Below are 16,405 nucleotides of genomic sequence, written 5' to 3' on the forward strand. Positions count from 1 at the left end.
GTGCTTTTCTTACCTACATCCACAGTCAGACTTCTTATTAAACAGTAATGACAATCTAATCCTAGAGATTACTATTGGAGGACGAAGACAGATGTGCAATTTTAACCCCAGACCACTGTATTGTTCATTATAAGGAGGATGCCAGAGGTTACTTATATGCTTGGCAAACCTGGTATGTAGACTGTGAGCACCTAAAGCTGATGATGGAATGATGGATGGATGAATTAAAAAAAAATTTAAAGCAGCTCGGAGGGCGGCTTTAATAACCTAAACAATTATTCCACTTGTTCGTTGCTGGTAATAAAATATGACAGGCTCAGAATATTACCCTAGGCATGTTTAAGGTTAAGGAAGCCCCAGTAGAGTATTTGAGAAAGTATATTAATCTGTGGTGCTGACATTTCAGTGTCAGGATGTGTGGACGTGGTTTTCAAATAGCCCCCCATGTCACATCAGTCATGGATAACTTCTGGTGCTGGCATTAGCTGTGTGTGCCTGTGTGTGTGTGTGTGTGTGTGTGTGTGTGTGTGTGTGTGTGTGTGTGTGTGTGTGTTCAAGCTCATTTCAATTGTATTATCTCATGTTTAAACATTTATCTGTAGGCCTATTATGCACATTTTATAATGGTGGTTATGGATAATATAATTTTAATCCCAGAACAGGCTTCAAGCTTTTTCTGCAGTTTTGTTTTAAGCCACGTTCCAAAGAAAAGTAAGAGTTTCCAAATCTTTGACTTTCCATGTTTCATTTGCAGTGTAGAAGAGAAGAAAGCACAAATGTTTTGATTAATGCTAACCTCAGTGTGCAGGCTAAACAATTGTCACAGTCCACAGTCTTTTAAACATGTAGGTCTGAGTTATTTCAGTTACTTAAGGTTACCGTACTAATTTATGTTACTTATTAAGTTTTGCGATATTGGGTAAGTTATATATTCCAGTAGGAAGAATATTATATAAGACTATTATTTCATACAGTTGTTTCATCATAATTTACAGCACTTTAACTATAATTTTATGTATATATTTATATGTGTAACATTTAAGTTGCTTACTCATGTCCTCCTGCTTATTGGTGTGAAGGCTGCAAAGCTCAAGAGAGAGAAGTTGGGTGTATTGTCCTGCCATGTTAAAGAGACTGATTCCAACATAAATTATTATTATTATACTACCCAGAGGCCAGAGAGATTGGAGGATGTTACCCACTAAGAATTGAAGGATTACATAGTTTCTATAGAGTAGATTTCAAAGGAAAATGAGTCTATGTAGAGGAGCAACATCACATATCAAAAGTTATAAAGAAAATAAATGGATGAAAAAAATATTGTGTAAAAATACATTTAAAATGAACTATTTCACAACAGGTCCAGCTATTGAATACCATGCAGCCTAGATAGATAGAGAGAGCAAGAGAGAGGGGGAGAGCCCCACCCAGATGTAATAAATTAAAAAGATAGAGATTACATTTCCTCCTGACACACACATAAGAGCACCTCCTCCTACACCCACTTCACTTTCATGGCCAGAGTATATTAATCTATGCACAAGTTGGATCAAACAGGACGCACAGGACATAAACCAGCAGCTCTCTGTGTTCTCAAACTCCATCTTTTGATATATTGATTTTAATTAGCAGCTCGATGTATAGTGCCCACAAAGCTTCTAGTGCATCGTAAATCTCGGATGAATATGAGCAACAGTATTGCATTAAGAGGGAAAGCAGTGAAATTGATTATATGGATATCGCTGTGGTAAAAATGAAGAGAAGCATGACTGACAAGATTCTGTTTTGCATATGAAACTGTCGACTATCTCCGTTTGTACGCCTATGGGATGTGTCCTTTTTCTCTCTCGAATCCGCTTTGTGATATGACATTTTCAAAAAGGTCAAAAACTGAACTTCTCTCGCTCATTTCTCTCTCCCTTCCCCAGCGCATGTTTGTATAAGTGTGCGTGCATGCGTGTTGACATGTTTATGCACATCCGTGTTTTCCCAGCGTGCGTACGAAGTCAATAACCTGCTGTCTGTGACACAGCGGCATATGGCCTCCTGGAGGAGTTGTGGCTTCACAATCTGCTGTTGTTGACATTTCTCAAATGGGGCTTCTGAGATTCACATCCCTTGTTGTTGTTCTCTTGATATGGGAATTTATGAGCTCTATTGCGTGAGATCACAAAGAGGAAGGGGCCATCTAAGACAGACACATAAAGGGGATATCCAACACTGTCCTGGCAGCATGACGTGAGAAAATAGTTTCCAAAAATGACTGAGATTCAATATCATACAGAAATATGTAGTGAATGTGAACTTATCTTTGCTTATCGTTCATTGTACTTTTCTCCCCTGATACGCCACGTTTCATATTGAATGATATCTAAGTTCTTTAATATTCTAAATCCACAATCCAATAACTAGAAAATGTGCTCCTCTGGTGCAACATCCGTCATCAAAAAGAGTGTTTTTCAGAGCCACCCTCCTGTTTCATTAGTGACATTTTCCCCTGGGAGGATCTCAGTGGGAGGATGTTTGTGTTTGAGACTGTGACAGTTCATTTGGAGCTCAGTGCTGAAGTGGTGCCTCCAAATTTATGAACAATCAAAGACTAAATTTGTGTGTTGACATAACAGTAAACATGCCTTTTTCCTTAGAGATATTTAAAGAAATTGTTTCTTTTCCACAACCTTATTTTTGGGTTTCAGTCATTATTCCTATAAACCATGAAAACATTTGACTCACAAAGTTCATTTCTAAGATGTGGATCCCATGACACAGCTTTACAACACTGTGGCAAGCAATACAAGTCCAAACTTCACCCATATTATTTAAACCAAATTACTTAATTTGGAAAGAAAGACAGAGCTCCATGCCAAAATGTTCGTCACCAGCTTTCCTGTTCAATACCTCTGTCATGGAAACAGCTAATTGGAGACTAGCTGAAAGCCCTGCTGCCAGGAGTGCTGTCAGTTTAAAATAGGAGGCCTTCTGGACCGGGTTGGTCCTCCTTACTGTGAAAGTTATTTGCAGGCAGTTAGTTGCCAAAGCAGGAGTTTGGGTTGGGAGTAGATAATGGAGGCAATGGAGGAGGATTTTTAGATGTTGCCTATCGAGTTCTGGAAAACCATTCAGCGTCCCAGAGGGAGAAGGCGGGTTATTGCTCAGTGTGTCACTGCAGAGTTAGAAAAATGCAGACACTGACTGGGGAAATAGTTGGAAAGTGTAAGTTTGAGAAACATTGGACACATCCTTTAAAAGCAGCAGCGTGTATATGAAAACATTTCCTTTGCAGAGGTTGCTGGGATAGTTAGAAAACCCATAAATGTCAAAGCAGAGGGCAAGGATGAAGTCTGTGTGGGTAAGGTTTGGGTGTAGTGATTGAAAAGACCTGTCAATGTCACATGGAATTAAGGAGGAGCTCCATTGTATTAACAGATGGTGGAAACAGAGCATTTTGGAGGTTGAAGAGTGCACTCAAGCAGACAACTCAAACTCCCTTCCTCTGAGAGCTTGTGACAAGGTGCTGGAAAGGAAACTCTGCCTGACTGTCAAATGGATTTAAAAGTGCAGACTCCTGCTGGTTCTCAAAGCAGAATCATCATATTTTTTACTCTCTCACAGATCATTGATCACGTGGCTTTGTGGATTAGTAAAAGGTCACTGACTAGGTTCCCTGAGGTATCTTGCAAGAGGTGCTGTGGGAGTGTGGTCTGCCAGAGCTGCAGAGTGTTCACATACTTCCAATGATCAGGTTTGTTAAAGGGTTCACTGGACTCTCTGACAAGGATGCCTCCCTTCTGTGTGGGATTTTCACAGGGTTCATTAAGGCAGAACGTCTGGAGCGTGTTTAGTTAGTGACAGTAGGATGGAATCTGCAGTTTATAGGAGATGTCCAAGATGTCAAATGATTATTTTCAATGTGCAATGGAACCATTTGAAGCAGTGGTTGTTAAGAAAATAAATGCTGAGGGAAGAAAAGCTGCCCATAAGAAAAGGAGCATTCAAGATTTTGGGAAATAGTCTACACTTATTTGCTTTATTGCCTAATCGTGAAGCTACAGCCAGGAGATGGTTAGCTTAGGTTAGCAAAAAGACTAGAGACGGGGAAACAGTTGTGGTTTTACGGGAGGCTATGTGCCAAGCGATTTCTTTGTCACTTCCTGGAGTCTCAACTGGTTGCCTGGCAACCTTAAGGTGACGACAATCCTCCAGGAAGTCACCGTTCCCAGCCAGGAAATACTTAGCCCTCCTGTAAAAAACATTTTTACACTTTTTGTGCAGATTAAAGAAATGTGGTAACGTTTGGCAGATTTTGTTACCTTCGGACAGAGCCCGGCTAGCTGTTTCCCCTCACTTCCAGTCTTTATGCTAAGCTAAGCTAACTGTCTCCTGACTGTAGCTTAAAATTTAACAGAAAAATGTGACAGTGGTGTTGATCTTTTTATTCAACTCTCAGCAAGAAAACCATAAGCATTTTTCCAAGTTATTCTTTTAAAAAGATATATCTATACAGTACCAGTCAAAAGTTTGGACACACCTTCCCATTCACTCGAATGAGAAGGTGTATCCAAACTTTCTATATGTTTTCCCTCACTTTGGCATATGCACGTAATTTGATTCAATTAAAAGAGAGATCTGAATAATAACACGAAAGCATAAATGACACTCAGTGAACGCATAAGATTTGACAGGTTGACAGTCAGCAGTTTGTTTTGTGAGTGGGAGGTTATAACTTTGCGAGGGCACATGAATATGATTGATGACTTTATAGACTTCATACGTCAGTATCTTCAACAACAGTCTGATCAGGTTACACTTCGCTTAAGTTTTTCTATAACAACACAATGTGCAGTTTGTGTGTTTTCGTAACGGGACCAAAGCCTGTGGGAGCCTACATAATGACTCAAACTGCATTGTGGATGATGAAGCCCATTTTTCATAAAGCCATGATTGATCAACCACTAAATGGGAAAAGGCAGCTGCAATAACAACACTAGAGGATAAAGTGTAGGATGAGTGGACGTGCAATGTTGCCTTCTGGACTTTTTTTATTGTACTGGAGAGGTATTCCATTTAATGACGCGTCCTCCATTAGCTCCTAACAAAGCTGTCATATGATGAAAAGATGATAAACTAGCAGCTTGTGGTGGTAAATGGTTTTTGTATGTGAGCTGTGAAGGACAACAAATGGTAAGATATTGAGAATGAAGCTAAACAAACCACCACCTCGTAATGTTACACACACATTTATTTGATCCTATACATTCTTCACATGTCAACCAGTTCTTGTATGTTTCAAAATGTTCAATTGCCGATTTCAAAAAGTACGTGACAAAACGCAGGAGACTGAGGAATTCAGCATGTCCAAACAATAAGCTGCATACCTTTTGTATGTGGTAGATGTTGTTGGAAATATCCGCTTCATTCTCATCTGTGCTCTAGTAAGAGAATTCCAGGCCTTCTTCTTCCTTTCTCGTGTCCGTGCGTCATTACTCCTTGTGCGTGTGAGAGTGGGTGTGCGGCAGCGAGACCCTCTGGAGGAAATGCACTGAGGCCTGCAAACAGGCCAGATCTCAGGCCATTGAGAGGGACAGGACAGGAAGCTCGGATGCTTACATAACAGCCTTATTGAGGGGATCGGTATTTGACATGTCACATACCAGTCTCCTCCATCAGCCTCCCACTGTACTGCAACCCCCGTCTCACAACCCCTACCCCCACATGTATCAGGTTGGCCAGGTCTCAGCGAGGAGGGCATATTTTGGGTCTGTGTTTCACTGAAGTTGCTGCTACTATGTTTGTCTGATGGGGACACTTGAATTGAATGTTCAGACCAATGGTATGTAAACTGATTTCACTCTGGATAAATATTTAGATGTCTTCCCACTTCCCCTTTTTTTTTTTCTTCTGTGAGTTAAATCCTACAGGTAGTGTCAGTCTTAAACTTAATCACCTTCTAAGGCCAGGTTCTGCCATTCAGTGATGTGTGGTTCGCCTATAAGTCTGGTTGAGACTGAAAAACGATAAGGAGGTCATTAAAGACCCTCCGAGTGGGAGAAACCCCAGTGTGTCTGGGCTTCTTGGACACCAGTAGCAGCCTTGCCGACCCTGCACGGCTGTATTTATAGAGCACAGTGGTCATTTGGCCGAGTGCCCACTCTTCGTTCGCCAGATTTACAGGTCCCCACTTTGGGGAGGGCTGCTTGATTTACGATGCACCCCCTCCCCTTCCCTCCACCACCACCACCACCACCACCACTAGCTCCCACCCCACCCCTCTTACTTCCTTCAGATACAAGCAGACACACCATCTTGCCTTCGGCTCGCTGTCTCACTCGGTTTCATTCGGCCGCTCTCTCTCCTACACTTCTTTCGAAATATGCTTCCTCTGCTCTTTCAGCTCCTTTGAGAAGCACTGTACATGCAGAGGAGAGGCTTCCTGAAAGGCAGACAGACTAGCCTTAGCCTGACCTTGCCTAAGTGCTGCTGATTGGTGTGTCATATTGACCTGCCTTTGACTTAAGAAAATGAAGTTTTGCTTACCAGTGAGGGTTGTAGGCGAAAGAGTTATATGAGGTGGGGTGAATCGAGAAGCAAAAGAAGGAGGGGGAGAATAGGAAGGACAGTAGTAAGTGCAGTGGAGTTTGTTTTAGCAGAGAGAGAAGGAGATAAATCTATCTGTGGCACAGAACAAGAACAGATGAAGAAGTGGCACTGGGGGGCCGGCGGTCATCAGCGACAGCGTGGCTTTTGCTCTCTTAACCTTCAGGAGAGAAGGGGGCACATCTTCCTCTGCACCCCATGGATCTTAACTCCAACCCAGGTCGGTCTCTTTACATAACAGTAGTGCATGCTAACAGGTTTGCATTCAGTTTGGACTGTTTCATTTTGATGGCATTGATATTATTAGACTTGGAAAACACATAGAGGAATGGGTGGAAAGATTTCTCAGACAGCTTTACTTGTCTTGAGACCTAAAATCTAATTACAGCTACTTGAGTTGCAAATTTTGCTGTGTTCTCACTGTGAAAGTGTGTGAATGTGTTTTCCATATGCTGACCCATTTGTCATGTCAGCAGATGGGTATTTAACAAGTTACAGTTCATAGCCTATATTTATTGCAGCTGTGATTTCAGATGAGGCGTTTATGCTGCTTCCTGGTTTTCCAGCCGCTGTGGTGACATCGCCACAGCTTCATCGTTATTTGTCCACTCTCTTCCCTCATGTTGAACATGTCATTCATTTTAATTTTCAATAAATTACATCTTATATACACATTCAGGATAAGCTGTTATCTAGTGCAACTTATGTTGACAAAAAAAGTAGAATACATTTCTATTCTTATTATGAAAAACTACAAACAAAATACTGAGTAAGTTCAGAGCTTTGACACCTTCCAGATAGTGACCATAGAATGAATAATTATAAAAGCCACAAACCATAAGTTTCTGCACATCCAAAGTATAGAAAATACAATGGAGCATCTAATGCTGTGAAATTATTTTTTGCCTCATTGGTAATGTGCTAAAACAAAAGCCCAACAGGTGCCACCCAACAAACACTGGCATTTCTCATTAGCAGAGTACAAAAACCATCTCCAATCTTAATATATGCTCCTTTCGTTGTGTTTCCAAAAGCTCGCTGTGAATATAACCATGACATATTCATTAAAAAAACACTGCAGACTCCTACTTTAAGAAAAGGAGTGAATAGAACGTTCCTGCTTGCACTAATAACTTGTAAATATTAAACAATGGTGAATAATTTTGTCTTATACTGCACCACAAGCTTCTAAACCATACATGTAGTTTAAATGCCACCCAAGTGTGTTTGCACAAGATATGTAGCTTTAAAAAATCTTGCCCGAGGAAGAAAAATCATCCTTAGTAAAAAAAGAGCATTCTCATAGCTGGGTCAGATTTCACTTTGCTCGGCTGCTTGAGGCAGATAACAGAACAGACTCCTGAATTCATAGCTCCCAGCCTGCTTGTAAATCCATCCTGGTGAAGACGTTCTCATGCAAAAATCTGAAGCAACAGATGGGAGAGGAAGCAGGAAGAAGAAATAACGTATGAAGACTGTTGGGGCAAGAAATGAAGTTTCAAAAGCTGATGTTGGAGATGAGGAGGAAAGTTTTAAGGTGTGTGACTCAAAAGACATTCATTTTTAATTTGATAACAATAAAAAAACAAGCTCTGATTAAGATACATCACATCTTTTTGCACTGGTGTGAGCATTTATCCTTTAATATAAATACTGTCCAAGCTCAACTCTCCCACTCTTTAAGCACAAAACCAGAACAAAATAAGAATTAGTGGAATGACCAGAAACTTTCTCACTGAGAAGTCTGTTTTCACTGGATGAAGTCAACACATTTCTCTTCCTATCTGCCTGTGTGGGCGGCAAGTAATGACTGACCCAAGAAAACTGAGTGATGAGCCAATAAGTGGGCATATCTATAGCAACCATAGCCACAGTTGTTCTAATCAAAAATAGAAAACTGTGAAAGATGTCAGCGAGCATTCATGTGTCCATCAAAGCAGGTATAAGAACAAATTCAACACTTTATTATACTGTGCACTGCATACATGCACAGTCTCCCTGTTCATATATCAAGCACAGAAACACTAAACACACGTTGTCAATGAAAGCTTTATTTTAGCTTCATAGCACAGATTTGAACCTAGAGGACTGACTTGAATTGAATAGCTTCAGCTAAAGTCCAACAACGCCCACTCTTAACACACACACAGAGCCAACCTCATCGTCAGCATTTCTCTGTCTCTCCACTTAGATCACCACCCATCTCTTTCTTTGACCCAGCTTGCCTGCACTGCAGCCCTCTCGGGCCGACAGTGCTTTGGCCAGCTTTGTCAGAGAAAACAACGAGGATGTGGAGCGGCAACTCAGACAGGACTGCTGTGATGGCCAAAATGAAAACACGCTTATCTGGCCGAAGCTGATGGACGCTGTCCACTGGCTGTCCAAATAATTGGGCAGCAAGTCAACAAGGGGTTTTATGGTGCATGCCTCTGAGTTTGGCCATTGCACAGATATGTGCGCAAGAGTACACATTAAAATTAACTGGCAAACACAGACACATGCATCAGTTTATTGCGAGATGCACATCTGCTGTGGGACCAACAACACTAGCTTACTTTTGCGAAATCCCATGTTCCACCTCGTGAGTCACTAGGTAGAAATATGAAGTGGTAGGAAAAGGCTCACGCAGAGTGATGATTAATGAACGACGGATTCATCTCTCTTTCTATCACAATAATGTTCACCTCTGACAGGTCCTTCAATCTCCTAAAGCAATCTGGCAAATGAAAACGCTGATTTATACTCCTATGACACATAACTAAAGTGAATTCATTTCACAATGAAACTCTGAAATTAATCATGCATCCTCTTTCGTTGCTAGTTCTCTTTGGTTCTCATTGTGAGAAACAGAGTAAGCAAGTCGCTGTGTCCATCTATTAGTCGCAATAAACCAGAGGTCAGGTTTCTATAACCCTGTCTGACAGGTTCAAAGGGCTTCCCAAAGGCCAGGTTGACTCAACCTACCAATTTTGGCTGTAGGGAGTGCAGGTGTGCATCTGCCCTGAAGCCCTCATCAGTGCTGAAAGGTGATATTAGAAGGTATTAGTGAGTGAAGCAACAGGTACTTTGTCAAGTCCACTCCTTGTTTCTTTCTCTGGCGTGGATTAAGGGATGTTCACTCCCTTCTCTGAGTGCCAGGATGTTTATCTCCATCTATTCCTCCCAACATAATTGCTATTGGACATTTTATGTTTGCTTTCAAGATTTAAACTGTAATATCTAAAACATTTGCAAACATAGAGGCTGATGATATGTTTCCCTGCAGAAAAAAACCCTACTTAAATCCTACAGAAAATATTTTTTAGCAGTAGCATCCTTATTTGCATTTGTGTGTGTGTATACATGAATGTATAAGGCCTAGTTCTGACAACATTGTATATCTTGTGTTCGGGGTCTTAGAGTGCACGAGTATGAGATCCTCACATGCAGACGATACAGATTTACAGTCTCATGGCCATGGGAGCATGATGCACTTGTCGAATTGGTGATCTGTCATAGTGAGATATGTTTACATAACCGTAAGGATGCCCACATGTTTCACACAGACACACACAGAATGGCCTGCACAATATTACATGCATATTACATCACACACACACATACAGCAAGAGATTAAAAGTCAAGTCAAAGCGTTTATTGTCATACGTGCAGTCAAAAGAAGAAGAAGACAGTAGGTAAATGTCTGTGAGTGTGCAGTGTGGAGTGTGTGTGCATCTGCATGTGTATGTGTGTGTATGTGCGTGTGTGTGGAGGAGAGGGGTGGGTGGGGCTTCCTGTATGGTGAGGTGGTTTGGGTGGGGGCAGGGGCAGTGGATTGGATTTGTTGATCAGTCTGATGGCCTGAAGATGGCCTGAGGATAAACATTGTCCGTCACACTTCTATACCTCCTGTCAGGGGGCATAAGAGTTAAAAACCTGTGTTGGGGGCAGGTGGAGTCTTTGGTGATGCTGCAGGCTCTTCTGTGGACTCTCTATTGGTAGATGTCCTGCAGAGATTGTAGGGGCACCCTGACGATCTTGTTAGCAGTCTTTACCACTCTCTGCAGGCGTTTGCGGTCCATGGCATATAAAATACAGTAAAAACACTCATCCTGTCAACACATTGGAGCCCAACAGAGAGCAACAGCATAACCGATTGTTAAACATGTGTCTTTCTGTACATGAAACACAAATTATCTGACAATATGGTGATGATACCAAGCTAAAAGTGTATTAAAACTAATGCCAGGTTGTTTTTGGAGAGCTCTCCTGTGAAAACACTCATGTTTTTTTCTTTCCCTTAGATCTATATGCATTGCACCTTTCCAGAAGCTTCCTCTAAAGTATCAGTCTGCTCGTATCACTGATGTAATGTTTCAGCTTCCCAGTATTGCATGCAAGCGTTCAAGTGACAACAGCTGCCAGCCCTCACCAAAACTCAGCACTCCTACCATTTTAATGGGATATTAATCCCCAAGTCAGTAGTCAGTGAAGCTGTCAGTGGTCTAAATGGTGCACTCGTAAGGATTTTGGTATTTAAACAAACCTCAAAGTGTTGTCATACATAGTTAAAAGATGTTTGGAATTACTCAAGAATTAATCTCACGTTATACTGCGAGCCGCCACAGAAATTAATATGTTCAACAGAACGTTTGTGGTTGTTAACCAGAGTTCAGACCTTCCATAAATGTCATTTTGTCATTAATCATCAATGTCATTAATGTCATTTTAAAACCAAGTCAAATATTAAAAGATCATTCTGTTTTGTTTAGGGTTTGGGGTTTTTTTTACTACAAATATCATGTATGCTTTACACTTTTTATAATCATTTTCCAAAGCAAAACATAGTTTACTTTTGGCTGTTTGATTTATATTTCCTGCCCTGAAGGCCGACACTGGTTTCCATTTCAGTGAACACCAGCTTTAAGAAACTTTAAGAAACAGTAAAAAAAAAAGAAAATCCATCGTAATAATCATGATGTCTGCCTTAATTGTATACAAAATAGCACAATTTGGTAAATTCCTTCTAAATTTACTAGTGGACACTGCACAAACCTCTTTTACCTCTGTATTAAATTATCATGTCAACTGATTCTCCGACACAAGCTCTGGACTTAAAGTCTGAGCCGTGTTTCCTTTTCCTTAAGCTGAAATTGATTCCCCTTACATAATGGTATATTTACAGCAGCCTTGGCAGAACACACAGACACAGCTCTTTATTTAGTTGGCATGAAATCAGAACAGAGATACTTGGCTCTTTGACAGCCCTGTGACCTCCCTGAACGGACTGACCCATTGCCTCCCTGACTGTCCTCATGACAACTCATTAAAACTGTTCATAAGTCATACTATTCAGCACTTCCTTTACACTTTGTGCGGTAACAGAGGAGTAAATATGTAGAGACCGAATCATTTGTTTTTATCAAGGAGAATTTTTTGAAATACAGAAACAACTTACCACACTGACTCCCTGCATTTTTGTGGCTAACCTTGTGGCTTCAGACCCCAGAGTATCATGTTTGCCTGTCAGCACCAACGAATACAGAGAATTTAGAGTCGATGGCTATTATTCTCCACTTTTTTGGTGCCATGATTACCTACTTCCCTATGGGGGCCGGTAGAAGGACAGTAGAGCCAAACAAACCTTGTCCCCTTTGACCTCCCCATTCACTCTGTTACTCATTCAGCATCAGATGGTAATGGATAGCCATAGTATCTCTATGGAGTCTGTGTTCTCTGAGAGACAATGTCTTTGGAGACTCAGGTGCAGGCTAATGTTGTGGTGTCTGCCTTCAGATTATGTCTATTGACAAGGCAAGGACCACCACGACACCAGGAAGAAAATAAGCCATCAATACCTTACTGGGGGTCAGGTGAAACAGGAGAGCCATTATAGATACATGAGAAGATATAGCTGCAGAGAGAGAAGCTATACACTTCTATCATTAGACTGAGGCACAGGAGCATGACAAAAGACAGAAGCATATCTGGTATCATTCATTATGTCACCATTTGACATTTTAATATGCAGGCAATTGGACTTCATTGACATGTAAGGCTGTAACTAAGGTTTATTTTCATTATCGATCATGCTCATGCTTATTTTAGTGATCATCATTCATTTAGTCGATGAAATGTCAGAAAATATTGAAAACTGCTTAGCTTAATTCCCTGAATCCCTATGTGACATCTTCAAATTGCTTTCAGTTTACAATGAAATAAAACAGAGAAGGGAAGAAAATGGATTTGAGAAGCTGAAACCAGCATATATTTGGTACTTTTGCTTTGTACATGACTTAAATCTAGAAACAGAAGATGTAGAATTGATTGTTTGTTTGTTTTTTCAAATGTTGTCTTTGAAGGAAAACACTCTTTCTACAACAATTTTTGGAAGATTTTTTGAACTCCTTTTCTTATATATTTGGACATTTTTCAGTTGTGAGGATTTGTAAATATGCAGTGTGTATGGTTTGGAATGATTTTGAATCTCCGTAGGGGTTTTGATGTGTCCTATTCATAGATAAAGAAGGTCAACTTTACTCGATTCAGCACTATTGTCATTACTTGGGCTTTGTCTACATTCATTTTACTTTTAAAAGTCTTTTAAAGTCTGCACACACTTTTTGATAGTTTTAATACATTTGTGAAATGTGTTCATACAAAACAAAAGTAGTATACCAAATAAGATATTACAAATCAATACAGTAAAATTAAAAAACATAATATCCAGTTATTTATAATGGTAACAGTAATAATAGTAATAACGCTTTCTATACTCACTTTGTCGATATTGCTGATTGATTAAGGCTAATTAGATTCTACATGCAAAAGGTCATTATAATTATCTTACTATGCTCCAAACAGTTTGTGGCTGAAGATGTTAACAAATCATTGTAGTGTGAATGAGAGATTCCATGTTTGCTTATGGGGTCGTGCCCTGTGTCAAACCACTGGCCTTTTTAAAGCCAAGCCTTCAGAGAGATCTGCCTATTGTTCCCATTACAGCGCTTAAGAGAAGTATGTGTGTGTGTGTGTGTGTGTGTGTGTGTGTGTATGTGTGTGTACTCCCCAACCCCCTCTTCAAACCTCACCTCCCTCCCTCCCTCCCTCCCTCCCTCCCTCCCCTCCTTCCCTTTCTCTTTCACACCCTCTCAGCTGTGCTCACTCACTCATTCTGAGCCAGGCCAAAAACTGGCAGAGCAGCTCCTCACTCAGGGACTCCCGTCCTCAAGTTAACCCAGGCGGTCAGGACTTTCTAACCCATTCAGGAGGCTTCTTTTGCTGGATTGCCAAAGATAGGTGCGTGGGGGAGGCATGGAGGTGGTTCATCAGGCGATTCATAGTTTACCACAGTATGGATTAACTGATTTACTATCTTCACATTCAGGTAATACCAAATATGCGCTGTTTGAGTGTTTTGAGCCTGTTGATAGCTTTTTTTATGCATTCTCTCTAGTGTAGCATTTCCCCGGACGTGCACTGACTTCTTTACCAGACTGCTTTGTTGTAACAGCTGCACTTTGCAGTGGGATTAGATCATGTGGGGGTGATATCACTCATGAATGAAACAGACGGGGTTTTTTTCAGGGTTTCCATCATTTGTAAACCAAAGATGAAAAAGGAAAGGGTGTGAGTTTTTGGTTCCATTTTTAATCCTTGTCAGCATTCCATATGAATGAACAAACTTTTTGGCTTGTCGCTCAGTGAGTGACTTCCTGTTCTGTTGGAGGTATTTATGATGTGTGGACTTCTGAGAGGACTATCATTAGACACAATATTGAATCTCAACTTGTCCCTGCTTGCACGCAAACAAGAAGACTTTTACAGACAAGAGAGAACAGACACTGATGTATTCATTTAATCCCCCATTTTATGTAGACACACACTCTCTCTCTCTCTCTCTCTCTCTCTCTCTCACACACACACACACACACACACACACAGACACACACACTGAAAGAATTATGACACATATTTTTGTCATTTAAAGCTAAACAAGGTAGTTACAGTGTCTGCATTGTTTTCTGGGCCAGCAGCAGCTGCTTCCTCCACTTGGCAGGCAACACAATCAAAGTCTGGAAAAACTTACCGTTTTCACTCTCTCACAGAATGTATTCCACTTTTGAGTGTTACAAATGTTTTTTGGGGGGTTGTTGTTTAACCCTTTTGACACCCACATCGTTTTGGGTGAAGTCTGCCTAAACTAAGAGAAACTGACTATTTTTTTATTTTTAGACACTTGCCATCAACTTGTATATTAAGTTTCTAGGATTTGTCACATTATTGGACTGTCAGAAGACTTTGAAGTTAGGGAGACACCATATTTTTAAGGTTGTGACAGAGCATTCTTTTTGAAAATGATCGCATTACAAGTTGGACATTTTGGGGAAATATGCTATTTGCTTACTTGCCAAGAGTTAGATGAGAAGATTGATACCATTCTCATGTCTGTCCATTAAATATGAACCTACAGCCAGGAGACAGTTCACCTAGCTTAACATAAAGAGCTGAAGCAGGGGTTAACAGCTAGCCTGGCACTGTCAAAAGTATTTAAAAAAAAACACAAAAAAACAATGAGTTGTGCTCTATGGGGGTTAAGTGCCAAGCTTTCCTTGGCCAGGTGCAGTGACTTCCTGGTCTGTTTTTGCTAAGCTAAGCATCTACTGGCTGTAGTTTCACATTTAACAAACAGACAGCAAGAGAGAGTATAGGTGTATTTCCCAAAATGTTGAACTATTCTTTTCAGTGAAAAGACAAATCTAATCTATCAAAACATATATACATGCTCTTATTAACATAACTTTTCATAGTGCTAGCTGTGTGGGGAACCAGATGCTAGATAAATGTATACTGTTTATATCATTTATTCTGTGACTTGCAGCGCAGCATGTTGTAGACTGGATGCACTGCGTGTTGTTTTACAGGACGTACTTACAGGAGGTACAGGTCACAGTGGAAGTGTATCAGTGCTCCAGGTATTTTTGAGCAATTACAGCACAGTGGGATCCTTTGTTGTCTTCCACCTGTTTTGGGCTGTTAGTTAAAGACTAGTCTGCAACTGGGTTTGGCCACTTATTAAGGCCAGTGGTCACAACTGGAATGAACAGTTGTTTGCTGTTTGCGCTCAGACCAACTCTGGTGGTAATTAAGACCTGACATACACAGAGAAAAATAAATAATGGAAAGGATACAGGTAATTTGATATGTTTCAAGTTCGTCAGTGATTTATTGTTTTGTCTGAGAGTATGCAGTTACTCAGAGGTGTGTTATTAATATGCTTTATGTAATAAAATAGCATGCATACTGTCTTTCCTGTCTTTAGATCTGCTGTATCCGGTTTTGAGGCAGACTGTAATCACCTGCTATGTAGTTATGCTATAATTTTCTGTATATAAATGGCAGAAATAAATTAAGTTGTCATTTTAGTAAGTGTCGTCAATAGAATTACAATTAAGTTATAGTGTATGACATTTTCTTCTTTTCTGAAGTTTTTTTTTTTAGAAAGTTTTGTCTTCTCAGTGTGAATAAGTCATCTTGATCTGTGTGCCTTCTTTGATGTAAGCTGTCCTCTGAAGTACAAGTCTGCATGCCTCTGCAAAGCTGACAATTGTTCACTGCTGAGTTTATAAAAGTTTGGATGAAGCGTGGTAAATCTGGGGAATTGTGACAGCTGCTACGGTTGTCTCTTCAGGTACAGTTGTGCTATGAGTGAAGATCCTCAACTGTCTCTGGCGGTGATCTCCTGCTAGGATTGGTCTCATTTAAGAAGCGATGATTGAGGGGTTTTTTTTTTTTTTTAGGCACACTATAAGCAGCCTGAGAATTGTGTGGT

At 40.5% G+C, this 16,405-nt stretch overlaps 1 protein-coding gene across 6 annotated transcripts in view; it reads left to right on the forward strand.

Moving 5' to 3' along the window:
• The window catches only part of arhgap24 (Rho GTPase activating protein 24), a 72,313-nt gene that overhangs the window by 35,014 nt on the left and 20,894 nt on the right, over nt 1–16,405 (forward strand). Inside the window, exon 1 of one of the 6 annotated variants that reach the window (XM_042395497.1) lies at nt 6,332–6,814. The exons of 3 other annotated variants lie outside the window; for them this stretch is intronic. In XM_042395497.1, coding sequence (XP_042251431.1) covers nt 6,793–6,814 — 22 coding nt within the window. In that variant the 5' untranslated portion in view covers nt 6,332–6,792. 2 more of the 6 variants (XM_042395500.1, XM_042395496.1) reach the window with 2 other exon arrangements.

Source organism: Thunnus maccoyii, chromosome 19 (assembly GCF_910596095.1).
Source record: "Thunnus maccoyii chromosome 19, fThuMac1.1, whole genome shotgun sequence".
NCBI classification, from domain to species: domain Eukaryota; kingdom Metazoa; phylum Chordata; class Actinopteri; order Scombriformes; family Scombridae; genus Thunnus; species Thunnus maccoyii.